Below are 19,991 nucleotides of genomic sequence, written 5' to 3' on the forward strand. Positions count from 1 at the left end.
ATATGCCTTAATCAGAACTCAATTTCTTGCAAATGGTTTGAGCTATCCTTATCTTTATTTTCAAAATCTTCTAAGAATAAATTTTGCTTGTGAATTACCATGGTGTATTGATACTAAAGACATTTTTTTCAGTTTATTTCCTTCATAGATTAAATATTTATATGACTGCCTCAAATACTTTTTTGTGCCCACTTCAAAAAAAAAAATAAAGTCTGTCTTTCAAAACAATCATGAAGAGAAAGACCACTTACTTGTTGTATGTGTGTGCATGTGTGCTTAATATAATATATCCTATACCTCCATCATTTACCAAGTGTCCACCATAAACTTGGTAATGTGCTGGGGCTCAATCAGTATTTCTTCCAATCCCCAGATAACTCTATAGGAAGAAACACTGCTCTCTTCAATTTTACAGATAAGAAAAAGATTCAGAGATATTAAACACTTGCTCACAACCACATAGCCTTTGGGAACAGGGTTGGGATTCAAGCATATTGGTGTGGGTTCCAATGCTGTGTGGTATCTACTAGGCCCCATCAATTGGAAAAGAGGCTGTAGTGGAGGTAGAACACATTAATTAACACAGTTCAGTGACAGTGGCATCACCTTCTCTGGACATCTTAGAAAAAAATGGGCATTGAAGGCTAGGCTTGACTATTATTAAATATAATGCAAGTTTAGTAAAAGAGAGAGTTCTTGCTTAGAAATAACAAGAAGAGAATGATTTATATTATGTAAAATATTTTTCTACATCCTTTACTTTTTAAAAAAAGCATTAATAAACATATTATGACTGTCATATAGTATTTATTCTTAATAAATGAAGAAAAGTTTCACTATGTGTACTTTATTTTTCTCAAATAACATTAAGTGTGAGCTTCTTGGTCTGTATTTTGTTACATGGGGAAAATTTTCTGACTCACAGAAATAAATCAGACTTTGTCTTACCTGCAAATGTCAGAGGAGAAGAATTGCAGTACCCGTGTCTTCTCAACAAAAGGAGGAAATGAGGCTGCATCTGTTTAAAAATTAAGCCAGTGGCAAGTGATTAGATGTAATGTGTGTCCTAGAAGAATATAGAAATCTCTATTCCAGCATGGTCAATAGAAATAGTAATGTAAATTGTATCTGTAATTTAAAAATTCTCTAGCAGCCACAATTTTAAAAGTAAAACAAAATATATGTGTTTTATTTAACCCAATATACCCAAAATATTGTTATTTAAACATGAAGTAGAGTAGCACTTTTTTTTTTTTACCATGAAATTGATTTAGAATTCCTTTTCAGTTTGCATTGTACTTTTGATAGTGATCCATTCATCTGCTCTAATGGCTGACTAATATTATGGTATTGAAGTCATTTTTTAAAGTTCTCTCACTAAAAATTTCTTGCAAATGGTTTGAAAACATACCCATCAAACTAAAAAGAGCATTTTTTTTTTAGTTTATTGAATTTCTGCTGTGGTTATGATTCATGGCACACTTTGGATATATAAAGAAATAATGAGATAACTCCTCTATTTGCTCCTTAAAAGAATATCACCAAACTGAGCCACCACTGAATGTTTTTGTTTATAATGATAAGACTCATCCTTCAGTTATGAATTCTAGGTTATTTTTCTGGTAAGTTTCTAACCATGTAATCTAATTACCTTTCACTTATACTCTTGTGATAAGTAAAATGTAACAGAAGATCACAATGAACTTGATCCTGCCATTAAGAGAACTGAATATTATAGATTAGCTTAAACTCCCCAAACAGATCACTGAATGGGCATTGCCTACAACTGTCTTACCAATGTCTTAACCATTAAAGAAAAAGAACATTGAAAAGATTTAAAAATCAGTATCTGAAATATCACTGAAGATTACATCATAATCATACCAACAATTAGATAGCTGATATTAGCAGGGTGTTTAAAAAAGCATTCAAATGTATGTTAATACTTTTATATCTCTTCCAACTTCATGAAGAAGGTAGAGGAAGCCTTTTTAAGTTGTGATGAAAACACATTGCGACTTTTTCTGTTTCGTGACCAAGAATCTGTCTTATAGGGATCATACATAGCAGAGTCCCCTGCTCTGTACAATCTACCTTTGTTCCTGGTTTGTTTTATTTCTGTTTTCCTCTTAGATCTTATAATTTCATACCAGTTGATCACTTATTTATACTATTGTCATTATTGAATATCCTAGCTCCTCTTTTAAAACTTCTCTACTTCTTGGCTTTGGACACAAATGTTTAATACTTTTTTTTCTAGACCATAAAGAACCCGTGAGTACTTAGGAACAGCACAGTGCCTTTCACTCTGCATCTAAGGACTGAAGTATTATGCCTGTGCAATTACTAGAGTTAGTGGTATTGGGACACTTTACAATTGATTTGCAGACATGCTTTACTTAGAAAGGAATTTATATTTTTTTTCTTCCTTTCATCCACCCTCAAGGTTCAAAGCACTACTAATCAAACCCGTGTTTGTTCTATAAGGAAGTGATAACAAAATTAAATAAAAATGCCAAACTCAACAACACTTTGGTATTCCTCTTTATTACCTATTTTTTGCATAATTTTGTATCTAAAGTTCTTCGTCTTTATTATACCATTTTCCTAAGGGTATTGCCTCACCAACTTTGTGAAGTTCATTCTTCTGCCTCTACTTCTTAGTTGTTGAAAGCTCACCTCTGTTTTAATTACTCATGATGTTTGATTCCCATTGCTCTTTAAAATCTTAATTCTTAAACTAATAGGCATATGTGTACTTTGTTTTTCTTCAAGGAGTACAATCAGCCAGTTCTAACCATACTGTAAGTTCATAGTCCTGTGTTTTTCCCAAATCTTATTCAGAATGTTCATCTTTGCATACATTTTTCATGGTTAGTAGACACCTAACCTTGTTTTTTTGTTGTTATTTTCTCTCTCATTCTGACCACCTTATTCAAATAGACAGCTCTGTCTTGCAACTCTATCGATCAATCCTACCTCAGCTTGAAACCTTAATTGGAACCATGATTCACCTTCTGTAATTACCTTGATATTTTTTATTTTTTTCAATTTTAAATTATTATCTGTACAGTATTTACAAATGATGTGAATAGTAGCTCCTTCTCTATGTTTTTTAATCCATTACTTCTATTGTCAGGAAGGCAGTTCATTAAGTAAAGCTTTTACAAAGCAAACATTTCCCTAGTAATTCAATGAAGGCCAATCCTTGATGCTTAGTCTTCAGAAATCCTATCACATTAAGCAGATATTTACTAAACCTGTAAAAGAGTAGACTCTGAATTATGCTCTGGGGTTATAAAGACAGGTAAACATATACTCTCCCCTTCAGAATCCTCTAGGTATGATGGTGGATTTGTGGGAGAGAGGGAGGTGGGTTCATTGAGATTATTGTCAAGAAAAATGCTCTTACCTGTACCATTGACCATGTCACAATAACTTGGCCAATAGCCGAGAGTCCTTTGGAATAAAAAGAAAGAAAATGAACAAACATTCTCATTTCAAGAACACCTTTCTTATGTTACTTTGTCTATTATGATGCAATACCACTAAAATAAAGATTAGACATGACAAATGCTAAATTCAAGAAATGTTGTAACTCCTTCAGTTCATATTTTCTTTGAAGCTTTCATCTTGTTGAAATAAATTAAGTGCCTGACACCATTAAGTAACCAGATTACAAAATAAAACTGTTTACATAGAAACAATTTGGAATAGACACCAGTCTGAAAAAAGGAAATTGAAAAACGTTGACCAGAAATTTAGATCTCTGCCTAGGGGATATATTTTTCCAATTGGAGAAATAAATTATTTGGTAATATGTTGAGTACTCAAACTGAATAGAAGAAAAATATTCAGTGGGTAACTGATGTGAGCTCAGTATGAGAAAAGAGGGTAATTGGGGGTGGGGGGCGAGGAAAGAAAGAGAAGCAGATGCTTGATTAATAGCGATTGGAAACATGTAGTTAACCAATTTATAACCTCCCTTTTAGTTCTTGCATGATCTGGCATTAAAATAGGGCTGAGTTTATTAATTTATGCTCTCCTGTCTAGACAAGACATAAACACACACACACACACACACACACACACACACACACACACACACACTAAAAAAACATAGTGGTAATAGTTTCTCTGTATCCTCAGCCACTTTTTGGTGATAGAAAAACTTTTTCTTATTCTTAATATATCATCCAGTGAGATATCAATGCATGTTGATGCTTCTTTTTAGAAACAGAATAAGCTGTTAATCACGCTCAGTGTTGCTAAGATCAGTTACATTAACCTTATTATAATCTTGAAATTTACTCTAACTAGGAGCACTTAGCAACTCTCCTCAAAATCTCTCTGTAATACTGAAATAGAGGAAATGTTCATGTTCTTCGATATATAAACCATGATGTGATTTCCCTTTAAATGATCATTTAGAAGTATTTGTTTTCCTCCACTAAACTTCTCTATAAAAACATGTAACTATGGACTCTGTAGAAGAAAAAGTACCACAGTAGTGAATACTCAACTGTTGTCAATTCTTCCACAGGGACTCAGGTGTGAGGAAATGGTTAGTTATATTAATAAAAACATTTTATCTCTTTCAATATTTTTGACAGAGAGAGAGAGAGAGAGAGAGAGAGAGAGAGAGAGAGAGAGAGAGAGAGAGAGAGAGAGAGAGAGAGAGAGAGAGAGAGAGAGAGAGAGAGATGAGAGAAACATTGATCTGCTGCCTCCTGCATGTTCCTTGACCAGGGATGGAACCCTAACCTGGGCGTGTGTCCTGACAAGGAATCGAACTCACCACCTTTTGGTGTATGGGAGGATACTCCAACCAAATAAGCCACCTGGCCAGGGCTCTTTCTATTTTGAATACTTTGATCTTTTTCGGAAAGCAAGTGGCCTAAAGCATATTTATTAACATCAAGGAGAAGAAAGGTTTTCTGCCCTGAAATGTATTAGGGCTCTTCCTATTTTACTCATATGATAAATTTCCTATACCTCAGTTGAATAGGCAGGAGCTAGGAAAAGAAAGAAAATCATGGCTGGCGATATGAACATATCACATTCTATTACTACTTCAAAAGAAACATGCTCTTTATTTCCAAGTTTAATATGCAAATTTTAAAACTATTTGAAATATAACAAACTACTTAAAATATAAAAACATTTGATATTTTCATTGATAAGAATTTTTAAAAAGCTGAGCTATCATATATAGAAATTATTTCAAGAAGTTTTTGAAGGGGCAAGTCATGGGAGTGTTAGCATGGATTCATTAAGCTTTTATCTTTATAGACACATTAGGTCATGTCAATGGAATGAATATTTTTATTTGATATGCTCCATAAACAAGTTTAAAAAGCCAGTAAAACATATTTGTGTATCTCCTAGATGATCAGTTGGTGCATTGATTTTCTCTCTTTTCATTTTGTGGTTATCTAATTGGATGGGACACTGTAATGCTGGTTACACAGCAGAAATGAAAACAGTCCCTTTGGATTTCTTCATGTAAGAGAACCTGGGGCTGCTTTTCAGCACTGAGGCACTAGTATAACCAGCTTTCATAAATAAAGGGTTAATGCTTTGTAGGACAGGAATTCTTGGAGCTGAGATAGAGGCAGATCTGTTGCAGAGGTGGGTGTCTATGCAACACCTGCTTTAGAGTAACCTGGTAACACACACACACACACACACACACACACACACACACACACACGCACTTTACCTGAATACTTACTTTTTATCTTTATAAGTGTCAATTATGGCAACTTTGCTTACATCGTCTTTTCCACTGTAAACTCTATAAACTCCATCTGCAGTATCATTGTACTGAAAATACATGTACCAAGAAACAATTATTTCTAGAACAATTCATACTCTCCAAGTTATAAAATATGTAATTAACTCATTTTTGCATTTCTCAAAGACTGGTTATTCATAATTATTTTATATGATTTAAAATATATAGGCCATGAAGTTTTAAAACTGTTGTTCTTTAACACGTTAAAAAGATAGAATATAAAAGGTTCCAAGAAATAAGTGCTAGATGCTGAGACAAAGGAAGAAAACATATCAGAAGTTGATATAACCCAGACTCTAGTGTTCTTTTTCATAATTAAGCCAGTAAAACAGTTTGGATTACTATTCCTATTATATTGATGTGAGAAGATATTGAACAAAATCTATGAGAACAATGACAGATTTCTAGAGGTATTCTAAATATTATGATCTTTAGTAAGTGGTTACCTAAAACTAGGTATACAAAACTAAAAACAAAATTACCCAAGTATTTGAGTTAAAAAATAATAACTGGGCCTTGCCGCTATCTCTCAGTAGTTGAGAGTTGACCTATGAACCAGGATGTCATGATTCAATTCCCAATCAGGGCACATGCCCAGGTTGCAGATTTGATCCTGTGTGGGGCGTGCAAGAGGCAGCCAATCAATGATTCTGTCTCATCATTGATGTTTCTATCTCTCTCTCCCTCTCTGAAATCAATAAAAATATATGAGAATAATAGTAATAATAATTGGTCAATGGGGGAAAAGAGGACATATGTAATACTTTCAACAATAAAGATTTTAAAAAATAATAACTGAATTTCTGATCCCTTAGGCTCTCTACATTGATACTTAATTGATAATGTTGCAATCATGAACACTTTCTAAAAGTAAAATAACAACAATGAACTGGAGAATATAACTAATAACACATAGAGTGTCAAATCATTGTCAAAATTCCAATTCAAGGGTCAACTTGTCTTATTCATAATTCAAAACATTGAGCTATAGTTAAGTCTATCACTAAGTTCACATTTTCCCTAATCTTCAAACTGTCATTTCATTTATAGACCACTAGAAATTCTTATTAATAAACTCCATAAAAATAAGACATTGCTAATTTATCAGTGTCGTGTGTGTAAATTTAAGCTTTAAATTTACATTAAAACACTTTGTAAGAGGTCTAGAGAAGGAGGAATGATAGAACTAATACATTTAACACAATTAAAATGTTGACATTAAACTTGATTTTCTGAGAAGGTAAGTCAAAACTGAAAATAGTGTTCAAAGCCTTACCAGTGTATAACTCAATTTTAGACAAATTGTATATTTATAAAAAAAGAAATCCTGATTAAATATCTTCTTAATTAAAAATTTAATTGTTAAATTTATATAAGTAAATTTTATAAACTTGAAAAGCTGAAGCATGTGAAATAAAAGATTTTGAAAAATTAGAATATATATTCCCAGATAATAACACACTAAATTATAAAATTATAGATTTCCAATGCCATTTTATTTATCCAATTAAAGTATAACAATATCAACATTTATATTTGGTACTCACAGGATAAAACACACCAACTGTTGATGAAATTGGGTATGGTACCAAACTCAAGAATGGATCCTTATAGCCCCACAATAGTTCTTTCACAGTTCTCCTTTGAAACAGAGATGACTTTGACTTTTTGATAAGTGAATTGAGTAACACTTGAACAAATGGATTTGGATAGAGATGGGCTGCAGCCTACAAAACAAAACAAAACTGTGTAAGACACCATTTGTAGTATTAAATATTAAACAAATAAATGGATTAAATATGAATTAATTTTAATAAAAAAATTTTAAAACTATTTTTCTAAAATTACTGCCATATCTTTCCAGAACTTAAAGTATAATTTTTCTAATCCCTAGATAAGCACATCTGAGTGCCTCAGTTTCAACAACAAGAAGAGGTCTTTTAAAATTAAGTCCTATTTTTTTCCAATGATACACTTGAAGTGGTCTTCCAATTCAGTTGATTTTTTTTCATCTTTCCTAATGACCAAAACTCTATTCAAATAAGGACATAGGAGCAGAATAAATAGTATCTAGTGAGAGTTCTAATCATGAGATTAATTATAGTGGATTCTAGAGCATTTCAAAACACATCATTTTGTTTGTCTACTCACAGCGACAGCCAGATTGAGAACAGTGAAAGTGTCATTCTCTGATCCAACTGACAGGGAAGGTTCAAAGATGGCACCATTGGGCTGTACAAAGGAGACTGTGTTGCTCAGAGAGTCATGGGTTATGTTTTCCTTGGCGAGATAACGAACTCTGAAATACAGAAGTAAATAAAATGAAAAAATATTGTGTCAAGTGCAAGTTAGGTCTCAAAGGCCATTCATTCATACAACGAATATTTTTGAATATATAGAATGTGTCAGAAATTATGCTAAACCATCGGCATAAGCCAATGCTGGTTCTCTAGCAAATTAGAGAAAGGGGTCTTACATTTGCACATCCTAATATGTGTTATTTCAGGAGTTTACAGAGTTCATGGTTAAAACAGAACAGATACAAATCTAGGCTTGGGGTGGTCATGGTGGAGATAAGGGTCAAGACACATTTTGTAGCAATTCCACGTAAGTGGTCTGAATTACAAAAAGAAGTTTAGTTAGGGAAAACAGGTTTGAAAGTGGCACATAGAAGGTAAGAATCTGGTGTATTTTTAGAAATGCAAATGGTAGAATTTGGTTGGATTATAAAGTGAGAGAGTAAGGAGAGTGGTAGGAAATAAGCAAGATCTCAAACATAAAGGCTTATATCCCCCTCTCAAATGTTTAGCCTTTCTCCTTAGGGTAAGGAGGGACAGGAGAAAGGCTTAAGCAGGAGAATATTAAGGACACATTGTCTTAGAAAGAATGCTCAAAATACATAATCTATCCAGCACCGGCTGTTCCATATTTTTCAGTGCTTCAATGAGAATAAAGATAACTAATGGAATATAATTTACTTTTACAGACTAATTTCCCTCCCTTTCCCATATATTGAATCCTGACTAGCATTAAACCAGTATTCATTGGCTCTACCAAATCTAGTTTCATGGTATCAACTACATTTTAGGGATGTATTGAAGGGTGATTACTGTGGAGAAAAATCTTGGCAAGTACAAGATATTCACTGAGATGAAATAATGGACACATCATTTGTTGCACTAGAATATATTTTAATGTTTATGATGTAAGGTGAATAGATAACTAAGGTAAAGACTGAAAAAACATGGAATTGAAATGTAAAAAGCAATACTTGTCACTCAGGTATAATAAAAATGTAAATTTCTGTAGGGTATGGATTATGAGTGTTTTGTCCCTCCAGCTCAGTGCCTGGTGCATGGTGAGTTCTCCATAAATATTTTTGAATGAACAAATTAATTAATGGCTCACATTATTTCAAAAGAGACCTCCCAATCATCTAGAAAAAGATTTTATTTTTAATATCATTTAATCAAAGCTTTATTATTTATTCTTATTGGAGTACTAAAGGCATACAAAGAACATACAAATCTAAATCAGCACCCAGGACAGTTTATTACTACTCATTTACTATTTTCTCTTACATAGATGTAAATTTAAAATTATATTACATATTATTTACATTTAAAGTTGAAATAATAGGTATAAAATTGTGACCTCAATTCTAGCTTATTTAAATTGTACTTACAACATTATACCAGTAGATGGCACTCACTGAGAAAAATTCTTTAATTGAGGCCTGTTAATAGAATGTGCTTTTTAAAAAAAGAACAATTTAGAATGTAGGCAGGTTTTTGGAAAGTGTTGGTTAAGAATGTCAAAGGGAGTAATCTGCCTTATATTTTTCCCAAGACTGCTTTCTTTGTCTTCCTGCAAAAACAAAGTAACTCAAACATTCTATATGTTTGAGATTTGAGAGTATTCTGAAGGATTTACTAAATATTCATAGAGCCATAGAGATGGTGAATGTTGGAATAAATGCTATTAAGATCTCAATCCTGGAAATTTTATGCTTTGAACCCTGTCATACCTTATCAATAAAAATTTTATCAAAGTCACTTAAGCAGCCATCAGCCAAATAAGCCTGTGGTTCTGTTTGAGACAGAATACCCTCCTACACTTCCAATTTCACCTGGATTCAGAGCATCATTTATGGGGTGGTAGCTTCAACATATGTAAGATTCTCAAGCTATTAACTTTTTCTGAAAGGTAGTTTCCCATTATTTAAGGCATGCCAGCAGACACTAATGACTCAATTATGGTGACATTTGTGAGACAGGATGACCCCAACATGATCAAAAATCCCTTTAACATTGTGTGGATGAAAAGCAGCCACATGCTAACCTGACTAGCTCAGTGAATGCCTGCATGGTCTCTCTTGTAAACTCAGAGACCTAAAGTAACCACAAAGGATGGATCTGAAATTAAACCTTCTTTAGCTAAAAGCAGTTTATGGTGGGCAGTCATGTCCTAGGCCGGTATCTTCCCTGACAAAGGTCAATATTTACCTTAACTAAGCCTGCCTATTGTCTTTTGCATCTGATAACATTCCTTTGGAATGTCAGGGTAACTCCCCTTTGCCCAGACCTCACAGGGCACAACCAGTACACTAGGACAGAGACCATAAATCCTCTCATTGTTTTATTAATTATTGACTGTTAACTATCCTGTACCCACCTATGTAAAAGATGTGTCTATCGTTTTACTTTTCATCCAATCCCAGAGGTTTCCAGCTCTGCTTTCTCCCACCCCCCTAAATGATCACCAATGGATTTCATGGAAACCACTTGTGGCATCTCTTTTGATTGTGATGTATAAAATAAGATGCACAACTGCCATTCTCAGGAGCATTATCTCAATCCGTTGAAATTTTGCTCCCCAGCCGTTGGCAACAATTAGGCTCAAAAAAACTCACAAAAATTCTTCACGGGTTTGACTGTTTCTTTTGTTGACAATTGTTACGTAAGTAGAAATTTATTGTTTATAAACATTAGCTGCAAATCCAACTTGTTTCCTCCAACACTCCCATCATTGCCTCTTCAAATGAATCGAGTGTATCTAACCCACGCCTTTTTGTTCTTTAGAGGTTAGCGCCTCTAAGAATGAAATATATATTACTTGTCACCTATCAGAGTAGGGCTAGGACTAGATTCAATTTTATGTTAATGTTTCATGACATTCTCCATAAAGTAAAAAGCAAGCAAACATAACCTCCTCACAAACAAAAATTTAAACAGAAACTATAAATTTTCAAATACTAACAACTATTCTCTTTCCTCACATGCATTCAATTAATCAGATTATGATTTTTAGGCAATGTGCTTCGATATTCATTTGGTCACATGTGACTTCTAGATTTTCATAGGTATATATCATATCTGCAACATTTTTTGAAACAAGATATTCATATAGGCTTTTGATAATAACACAAAACTATAAGAGCATGAATAAAATGAATATTCTTTCTAAAGTAAGCTTGTTTGTTTGTTTGTTTTGTAACAATGAAAATCAAGTCTTCTTGGACAGAGTTGTAAATGGTTACAGACATGTGCACAGACACAGGAGACATGGAATAATTGCTAGGACACAACGGGCACCATGGCTTTCTATACATCATGTGCTATTGCAACAGGCACTATCTTCACAAGTATCAGTATTTCATTATATTTTGAGTGTGAGTTGTTAATATAGAAATATAATAATATGTGGAGAGAAAAAATATACAATTATAGATGATCTAAAATAAAAAAGATACTAAAACTATAAATTATTTAAAAATCATTAAAAATATATATTTGTGGTAAGAATTGATCATGGTATGTAACTAGTTATAATCCTTAAAAAAAAATCACACATTTGTATATCAAATGATACAGCAGAATTTAATTATGTTTCCAAATGGATCTCGTTAATATATGCCTAATCCTTGGTTAAGGTTAGTGTTTGTAACAGCTCAATCTGTTTTTTTTCTTACTTTGATAGTGAGTAAAAAGACATAGTCTATAACTTAAGTAGGGGAAAACATACAAAAATCTAGGAGTTACCAGTTCCTAGGTCTGTATGAACATGAACAAATCCTACCACATCCCCTGATATTAGTTTTGTTTAATTACAAGATGAAAAGTTCTGGCTATTATTTCCCCTCTTAGTTTTAATAGTCCAAGATACCATTCCAAATCATGTTAAGTTATTAGGAAATGTAGGATAAAGTTCTAGCATATTCAGTCTCAGTACTGGAAAAGATGTAGTAATGAGTCTACTGAATAAATAGAAACCCCCATTTGATCTGGAAATTAGTTTGAATAGAAAACCTTAGTAGGTACTGCAGTTGTGTAAAACCAGTTTAATGTTGTGGTTTTCAAATTTGAGTGTGTATTGGCATCACCCAGAGAGGTTTGTAAAACTTATTTTTGGTTTCTAACACAAGAGTCTCTGATTGACTTGGTCTGGGGTAGAGTCTGAGAATTTGCATTTTTACCAAGTTCCCAGTGTGATGCTGATGCTGCCAGCCTAGGGACCACACTTTGAGAACCACTGATGTAATCTCCACATTCAATCTTAAAATGTTAAAATAGTCTAGTTTTTAAAATTCTGATAGATACCTTTTTCTATAGATCACACATATCTCAGAGTCATGAGGAATATATTCCACAAGTGTAAAACACCTGCAACTTCTTAAACGTAGGAGTTAATTGATGCTAGTCTATTTAAACCTAAATAGATATTTCTGATAACCAATACGTCCTTAGATCAGGATTCTATACAGCTATAAACAAAATATTTCAATGGATACGATTGACAAGATAATATAAGTACCTTTCAAATCAATGGCATTTATCATATGGAAGCCTTTTCAGAAATACATATGGTCAAGGAAAGGGTGGCACTTAGTAGAGGGGACTCACCTGTATGTATAAGGACCTACTTGCTTAACCTTGACATTTGTGCTGTTGAGTGTCACTTCCTCTGCATTTTGTACATCAAAGATCCAAAACTGTCTGTAAACTTCTGTGCCTGTTTTAACCCAGTTTTTAAAAGCAGTTGTACCTTCTTCAAGGACAACTTCCTGTAAAAAACACACAGACACAAAATAAGCGTGGGTTATTTCTTTGTAGTAAATAAGGGCACTTCTGGGTGTTTTCACCTTTAATTAGCCAAGGAAAAGACCAGGCGCAAGTACCTCAAAGGTACCTGAGAACCTTTGCAATCTCGCCACTCACTTGCAACAGAAATGTTTCAACAAACCATCGTAGCAACCTCTTTAGTTAACCTTTTACAAAAAAGATCTCTGTGTAATACTGCACACATGTCTGTTGATCTTAAGGCCAATCACTGGCAAGTCTTCGACAGTGACCCTTTGGCAATATTGCAGCAGTTAGGAACAACACAATTTATTAAGCAAATTGTATTAAAGCTCTTCCAAAAAGTTCTTATCAGGTGAGACATTAACTTTTCTCCTGCAATAAGTGAGTTGGGCTGATGAGGCAAAAACAGAAAAATTGAGAGAAAAGTCTAGTGGTCATGGACGCTATTTTCTTTTCTTCAAAAGCTGGAGACTTCAGGGGACGATCACTTAAGGTTAATTAAATTAAGAAAACAAATGCTCCCGAATAAGAAATACAAAATTGACCTCCTCACTTCAAAAATCATGCTCAATATGGCTTCCCCTAACTCTCAGTATATCTGCAATAACGCAACAGTACATGTTTCCAAAAATTACAATAGTCTAAATCATTATTATTAGGATACTAGTTTTAAATAAAAGGATTAAATAAGGAAGTTGTCCTAGTATTCTTTAGTGAAATCCATTAAACATTGTGGACACTCTTTGTAGTGGACAAACAAAATACCAATGGCAGAACCAGAAAGCCCTATTTTAGAAATCTGCCCCTTTCTTTAGGAGCTGTGGGACTGAGTGGAAAGCCACCAGACCCCTCAGGGTCAATCTCATTATCTGTAAAATAAGGGAATTTTAGATGCTCTCCCAGTGTCCTTCTGTGGCTTTTGCTCTCAGGGACGGAAGTCTATGAAGCTATAGTAACTAGTGCCAACAAAGGTGATTTCATGTCAGGCAGTATTTCCAATGAAGAACCTTGTTAAAAATGCCCAGATAGAAAGCTCCAACTTCCCTTGGTGTGCTAGAGGAAGAGGAAGAAAACTATTTCACAGAACACGAACCTAAAGAGGCCCATAAATATAGGAACACAATCGGATCTATTTGTTTCCTTCACCTGGAAGCGTCAGTTCATAGAATGATGACTCCAGAAAGGACACTGGACATTATTATCATGTTTTCTAGTACTGAGGCTCTGAGAAGCCAGGTGGCTGGCCCAAGGATAACCTAGGTCCGTGGTCAGCAAACTGCGGCTCTTTGGCCCCTTGAGTGTGGCTCTTCCACAAAATACCACCGCCTGGGCGAGTCTATTTTGAAGAAGTGGCGTTAGAAGAAGTTTAAGTTTAAAAAATTTGGCTCTCAAAAGAAATTTCAATCGTTGTACCGTTGATATTTGGCTCTGTTGACTAATGAGTTTGCCGACCACTGACCTAGGCACATCGTAGTATAATCACACTGAGAATCCTAGGCCCTGACCCTTAGACTAGTCCTCTTTTACACCATGCTACTTTCTGTCACCTCTGCACTTAGTTGGTTAAAGTAAAATTGAGTTTCATATCTTCAGGAAACTTTACTTATTGCTTAAAGCAGAGACTAAGGCAATTCCTTGGGGGAAGAACAGGGCACCAATCAAAAATGCCATTACAAAATCCTTGCTGTTGCAAGCACTTACACTGGATACATTGGAGCTGCTAAAGTGATGGTGGGCCCTATTACTTTCACAACCAATTATCCTTGAAAAACTTCCCATTCTCTCCCAGAAAGTTAGATTCCTGTACTAACAAGCCTCATATTAAGACAAAATCACAAGCAGATAATGTATCATGGCTATTTTTCTAAATGTAAAGATGTATGAGGATGCTGAAGCTGAAATCTATATAGAAGCTGCGTGCTGTATTAATTTACCCATTTCAAGAGACCTATGAGAGGAAAACACACACGAACCTATGTTTGTACACATTACTCTCACACTTCAAGAATCTTAAGGACTAATGCAATATCAATTATTTATCATGTACCTCTCAAGCCACTTATTTTAGTTCAGTTCTAAATGAAAGAAAATCAATACATGCTTATGGAATTGAAAAGGGAATATGATGGGATATCCTTGGTAGGATAGAATACCTCCCTCACCCTAATGCATATGCATTTAATCTTGAAAGACCTAATATGCCTTTCTTCTAAAGGCCAATACATCACTTTGCCTTAATTATTAATCTGAAGATATTTTTCTTTTTAAATGCGAACATTGAAATGAATGCTTTGATTTGCCAACTGTTAAATTTAGGGTCATCTAAACCTGTCCAATTTTTTTTTTCAGAGGTAGAAATGGGTCCTAGAGAAAACAGAAATCTGATTCAATGACATATGACAATTTAGTGGCAGATAATAAAGAAACTGGGTATTTTCACTACAATTTTGTATAGTTTCCATATTGTCATGATTTGTTCAGAGACAAAAATATTGAAACAGTCAAAATAGGAATGCATTTCTTCTGATCCTAACATAACTCTATGTATTATTAGAATATTGTATAGACACCCTTTGACCACCAAGACTAACTGTGTCACAAGTTCTTCTTTTAAAAGGAGCAAAAGATTTTATACCTTTGTGAATTTTAAATTGGATTTGGGCTATCTAGCCTATTTTGCAAACCCTTGGCTAAATTTGAAGTATAAAACTGATCATTATGTGCCCAGACAAAGTAATATAATGTGAGATCCTCTGACTTGGTTGATGTACACATCAGTATCTGTCTCCGACTTTAAGTGTACAGACCACCCAGCCTCAGCAATGGCTGGATTCCAACCATTGACTTTGAAACTTCTATTCTGTTTTAATAACTTGAATGCAGATGCTTGTGATAGTAATATCTTCTATCTAGTCACATGCTCGCTTGATTATTATTGTTGCAGAAAAACAGTACTCATCTACATGACTAACAACTTTAGTGTATGTAATTATTAAAATGACCTTAATGTCTTCTTATGTGTTTAGTATGGACAGTACAGTTGTAGAAAATATATCCATTTCTCAAGGATATTATAAAACACTAAGAGGCAGAATCATGTATAGCAGATTGTAATCTATGAGTTAGATTCCCTTATCCTACCCTCTCCCTGACCAAGTACAGTGGCTTCTTCCCTCAAAGCATAAAATGAAGTGGTTAAAATTAATCTAAGATGCTATGAGTTTGAGACTCAGTTTGGTCATGTATTAATCACTTATACTCAGGCAGGTTAAATTATTTTGTACCTCAGTTTTCTGATGGGTAAAATGGGAATAATAAAATTAGAATTTTTGAAAGTCAAATTTATCTCTATAGTTTGTTATAAATATGAGCACTTAAAAAGAGTTAGAATATAGCAAGCATTCAATAAACATATTAGCTATTATTACTATACAAATTCTACCCACTCTATAGAGGGAAAATGCTAATGTAATTTATTCCCAGACTGCTTTAATGGTATCACTTATATTATTTACTATCTAAACAAGTCATGTGGTAATAACTCATGTACTATCCCATGAAACTAATTTTTCTGCTATTTAATTGTTTTTATATTTATACTCACCCCAGTGAGATCAAAACTTCCTTAAAAAGCAGAAACTAAAAATAATATTTTTCTCCCCACTCACTACCACAACTTGTTCTGTTAGGACCAGTTACAAGTGATTTCCCCAAGTTCAAAAATAGTTCTCATTTTCATATGCATTATATGTATGTGTGTGTGTGTGTGTGTGTGTGTGTGTATTGAGTCAAAAAATGGCCTTAGTCTCAGATTATCAAGTTATCGATTAAAATCCAGAATAAAATTCAGTGAAGCAGATTGAACTTAATATTTCTAAAATTCAGGAAATTAGCTTCCAAGAATTTATGTGGGAACTTAAAATAAGAGATTTAGTATTTGGTGTGAAAACTAAGTTATGTTCACATTATATTGGGCTGGAGGAAGAAAATTATATATGCTTACCTGCTATTTCTTGAAACATTGTTTTTAGGTGATTTTATTAGTGCAGTTAAAATGCAAATATTTCTAGTGTTTAACCCATTTTAACTGCTATATTAATTTAAAATTTGTTCTAAATTATTTCATGTACTCAGATATTGTCACTAAATTTTAAAAAATTCTACCTTCTTTAACAACTAATACTTCAGACATTTATTTTTAAAATTTTAAATGCTAAAAAATGTATGAACTATTTTGTTATATGTAGAAATATTATAAGCATATATGTGAAATTAATATAAATATAAATTAATTTATATTTCTAAAATGTGGTCTATTGATTAAAAAACCTAGTCATTTTAATGAACAGAGATAATTATTATTTACTTTCTCTGAAAGCATTTATTTCAAGCTACTAAAGGATCATTCTTTCAAGAATTGGAGGAAGAAAAGGATGGTATAATTGAATGATGATATAACTGAAACATTAGTCTTTTAATAGGCAAATAAAAGGAAAACTTTAATTCCATTCTTGGTGTTCTATGGTTAATATCCTAGGAAAATTAAATTAAAATGTATTTAAAAGTACTTATGTTACACAATATTCACTAAACATTTATCAAGTAACATTAACCAAGTGGAGTGATAAATTATCTTTTGTAAGTGGTGGCAGAACTTTGACCTTTTTCCAAAGTGCTTTGCACATTTGTGGCAGCTTGAGCCATTGGCTTTTAGTCTACTTAGCAAGATTACATAAACCTGCTGACTCAACACAAATCCACTAGGAATCCTATCTAATAAAAGAGTAATATGTAAATTGACTGTCACTCCAACACACAAGATGCCTGCCCCTATGTGGTCAAAGATCCTGCTCCCATGTGGACACAAGATTGCCACCACAAGATGGCCAGCAGGGGAGGGCAGTTGAGAGGGACCAGGCCTGCAAGGGAGGGCAGTTGTGGGCAATCAGGCCTGCAGGGGAGGGCATTTGGGAGGGACCAGGCCTGCAAGGGAGGGCAGTTGGGGGCGACCAGGCCTGCAGGGAAGGGCAGTTGGGGGGGACCCAGGCCTACAGGGGAGAGCAGTTGGGGGCAAACAGGTTGGCAGGGGAGCAGTTAGGCATCAATCAGGTTGGTAGGGGGAGTGGTTAGGGGGTGATCAGGCTGGCAGGCAGAAGCGGTTAGGGGCAATCAGGAAGGCAGGCAGGCGAGCAGTTGGGAGCCAGCAGTCCTGGATTGTGAGAGTGATCCCAGATTGGAGAAGGTGCAGGCTGGGCTGAGGGACAACCCCGCCCCCCCCCCCCCCCCCCCCCGCCGTGCATGAATTTCATGCACAGGGCCTCTAGTATTTTATAAATAACAACAATATAACATGATTAATATTTTCCAACTAAATAATCCTTTTTTTTTAATAGTGCTAGTATACAGGTAATAACTTTACCAATTTGCTATTAGTCAATTAAATAAAGAAAATAATTTTCAATGATTTTCAATGGTAAACAAAAACTGGCCAGGACAAAAACTTGTACATATTTCTAAAATAACAGCAATATCCTAAGTGCTCCTGAGGCAGGAGTAAGACCATCGGCTCCTGCGTTTGTATATAATTCAGCCATTTGACTCTTACTATATGCTAAACAGATACATATGCCAGTCTTGTTAAAAAAAATAGTTTTGTAAACTAAAGGGGAAAAAGAACAGTCTTATTTAAACAAAGAAAAAGTTCCAGCATCTTAATGTGACTAAAATTGTCAATTCAACATGGTTATATAGAAACGTGAGACAAAAATCAAGCTCAGTAACAAATGTACCAAAGACCCTGACCATTGAAGGGATTCTGATATCGCCTTAGTTGATGGATATGTAGCTGGGATACAATGTAAACCATCATTTAATAGGTTTTGGGAACTCATTCTTCTCTCAAATTTCAGTTTTGTACCTCTTCCTTCTTCCAGAGTCTAGATTCATAACTTGTATCTTGTAAAGGATTGCACAGTACATCCTCATTTCAAAACAAGAAGAGAAAAAACTCTATTTCTTTATTTCATGCCCCTTTTATTACCCTATCCTACTGAAATGATACTTTCAAAATCATATTGACCATGTTTTAACCATTATTTTCTTGATTTTTATCTGCCTGAGAACATTTTATTCTCTTTCCTTGAGTGTTGGCTTCCTATTAACTGCCCCCAAATTACCCTCTTTTGTTTTTATTTCTTCATTTAAAATCATTTCTTTCCATTTTCTGTTTTGTCTTCCTACCTCTGAATTATGCACAAGTCATAGAGTATTCTCTCTGCCCATTTGTCTCTACAGTCATATTCTCCGGAAAGCAAATCCACTGTTTAGTTTTATCTGTGTAGTAATAATAAAATCCACCTGAACTCTGACATTTGAAATATGCACTGGTGTTCATATCAGACCATTGATAATAAAACCTCTGTGTTGTATTCTTCTAAGGTAAACATTTCTCTTAGTCACGGGACTAGATATGTAGTTTGTTCTCCTCTCTCCTAACAGTCCCTCCATCCAAACTGCCACTGCATCCCATGTCCATCACTTCTTTCTGTGGACTCTGTCACACTAGAACAATGACTTTTGTTACAGAATGTGCAAAGATCTTTCTAAAGAGAGTCATCATAAATTCTCCTTGAAAGGCTTTTCCCAGGTTTGCTGTTTTATTGTCTTCTTACTTCTTACACTGTCTACTATAGCTAGAGCACAAGACTTGTATCATCTACTTTCTGCCTGAGATTGATTGCCTAGTTTTGCAAACTGAATCCTCCTCCTCCTTTAGGCTAGGTGAGTTGGCAAGTGTTTTTTAAGATCTTGTGATTGTAAAATGGGTAAAATAATAATACCTTCTTATAGATATTTGTAAACATTAAATAAATGAGTATATGTGAAGCTCTTAGTGGCACTAAATAAATGCTAGCCATTTGATATCAACTTCTAACTGCACACCTATCATAAAACATACACCAATGACTATTGCCTAGAACACTGGTCGGCAAACTCATTAGTCAACAGAGCCAAATATCATCAGTACAACGATTGAAATTTCTTTTGAGAGCCAAATTTTTTAAACTTAAACTTCTTCTAATGCCACTTCTTCAAAATAGACTAACCCAGGC

The 19,991-nt window shown here is 34.2% G+C and overlaps 1 protein-coding gene across 2 annotated transcripts in view; it reads right to left on the reverse strand.

Annotated features, from left to right (window-relative positions):
• Positions 1 to 19,991, reverse strand: part of CD36 (CD36 molecule (CD36 blood group)) — a 55,066-nt gene that overhangs the window by 8,902 nt on the left and 26,173 nt on the right. For both annotated transcript variants that reach the window (XM_079786411.1, XM_079786410.1), the window contains exons 4-9: positions 12,700 to 12,860; positions 7,949 to 8,096; positions 7,345 to 7,524; positions 5,735 to 5,826; positions 3,413 to 3,459; positions 949 to 1,018 (exon numbers count right to left, since the gene is read on the reverse strand). In XM_079786411.1, the coding sequence (XP_079642537.1) occupies positions 949 to 1,018; positions 3,413 to 3,459; positions 5,735 to 5,826; positions 7,345 to 7,524; positions 7,949 to 8,096; positions 12,700 to 12,860 (698 nt within the window). The remainder of the gene's footprint in view (positions 1 to 948; positions 1,019 to 3,412; positions 3,460 to 5,734; positions 5,827 to 7,344; positions 7,525 to 7,948; positions 8,097 to 12,699; positions 12,861 to 19,991) is intronic.

The sequence above is a fragment of the Cnephaeus nilssonii genome (assembly GCF_951640355.1).
Source record: "Cnephaeus nilssonii genome assembly, chromosome: 12".
NCBI lineage: Eukaryota > Metazoa > Chordata > Mammalia > Chiroptera > Vespertilionidae > Cnephaeus > Cnephaeus nilssonii.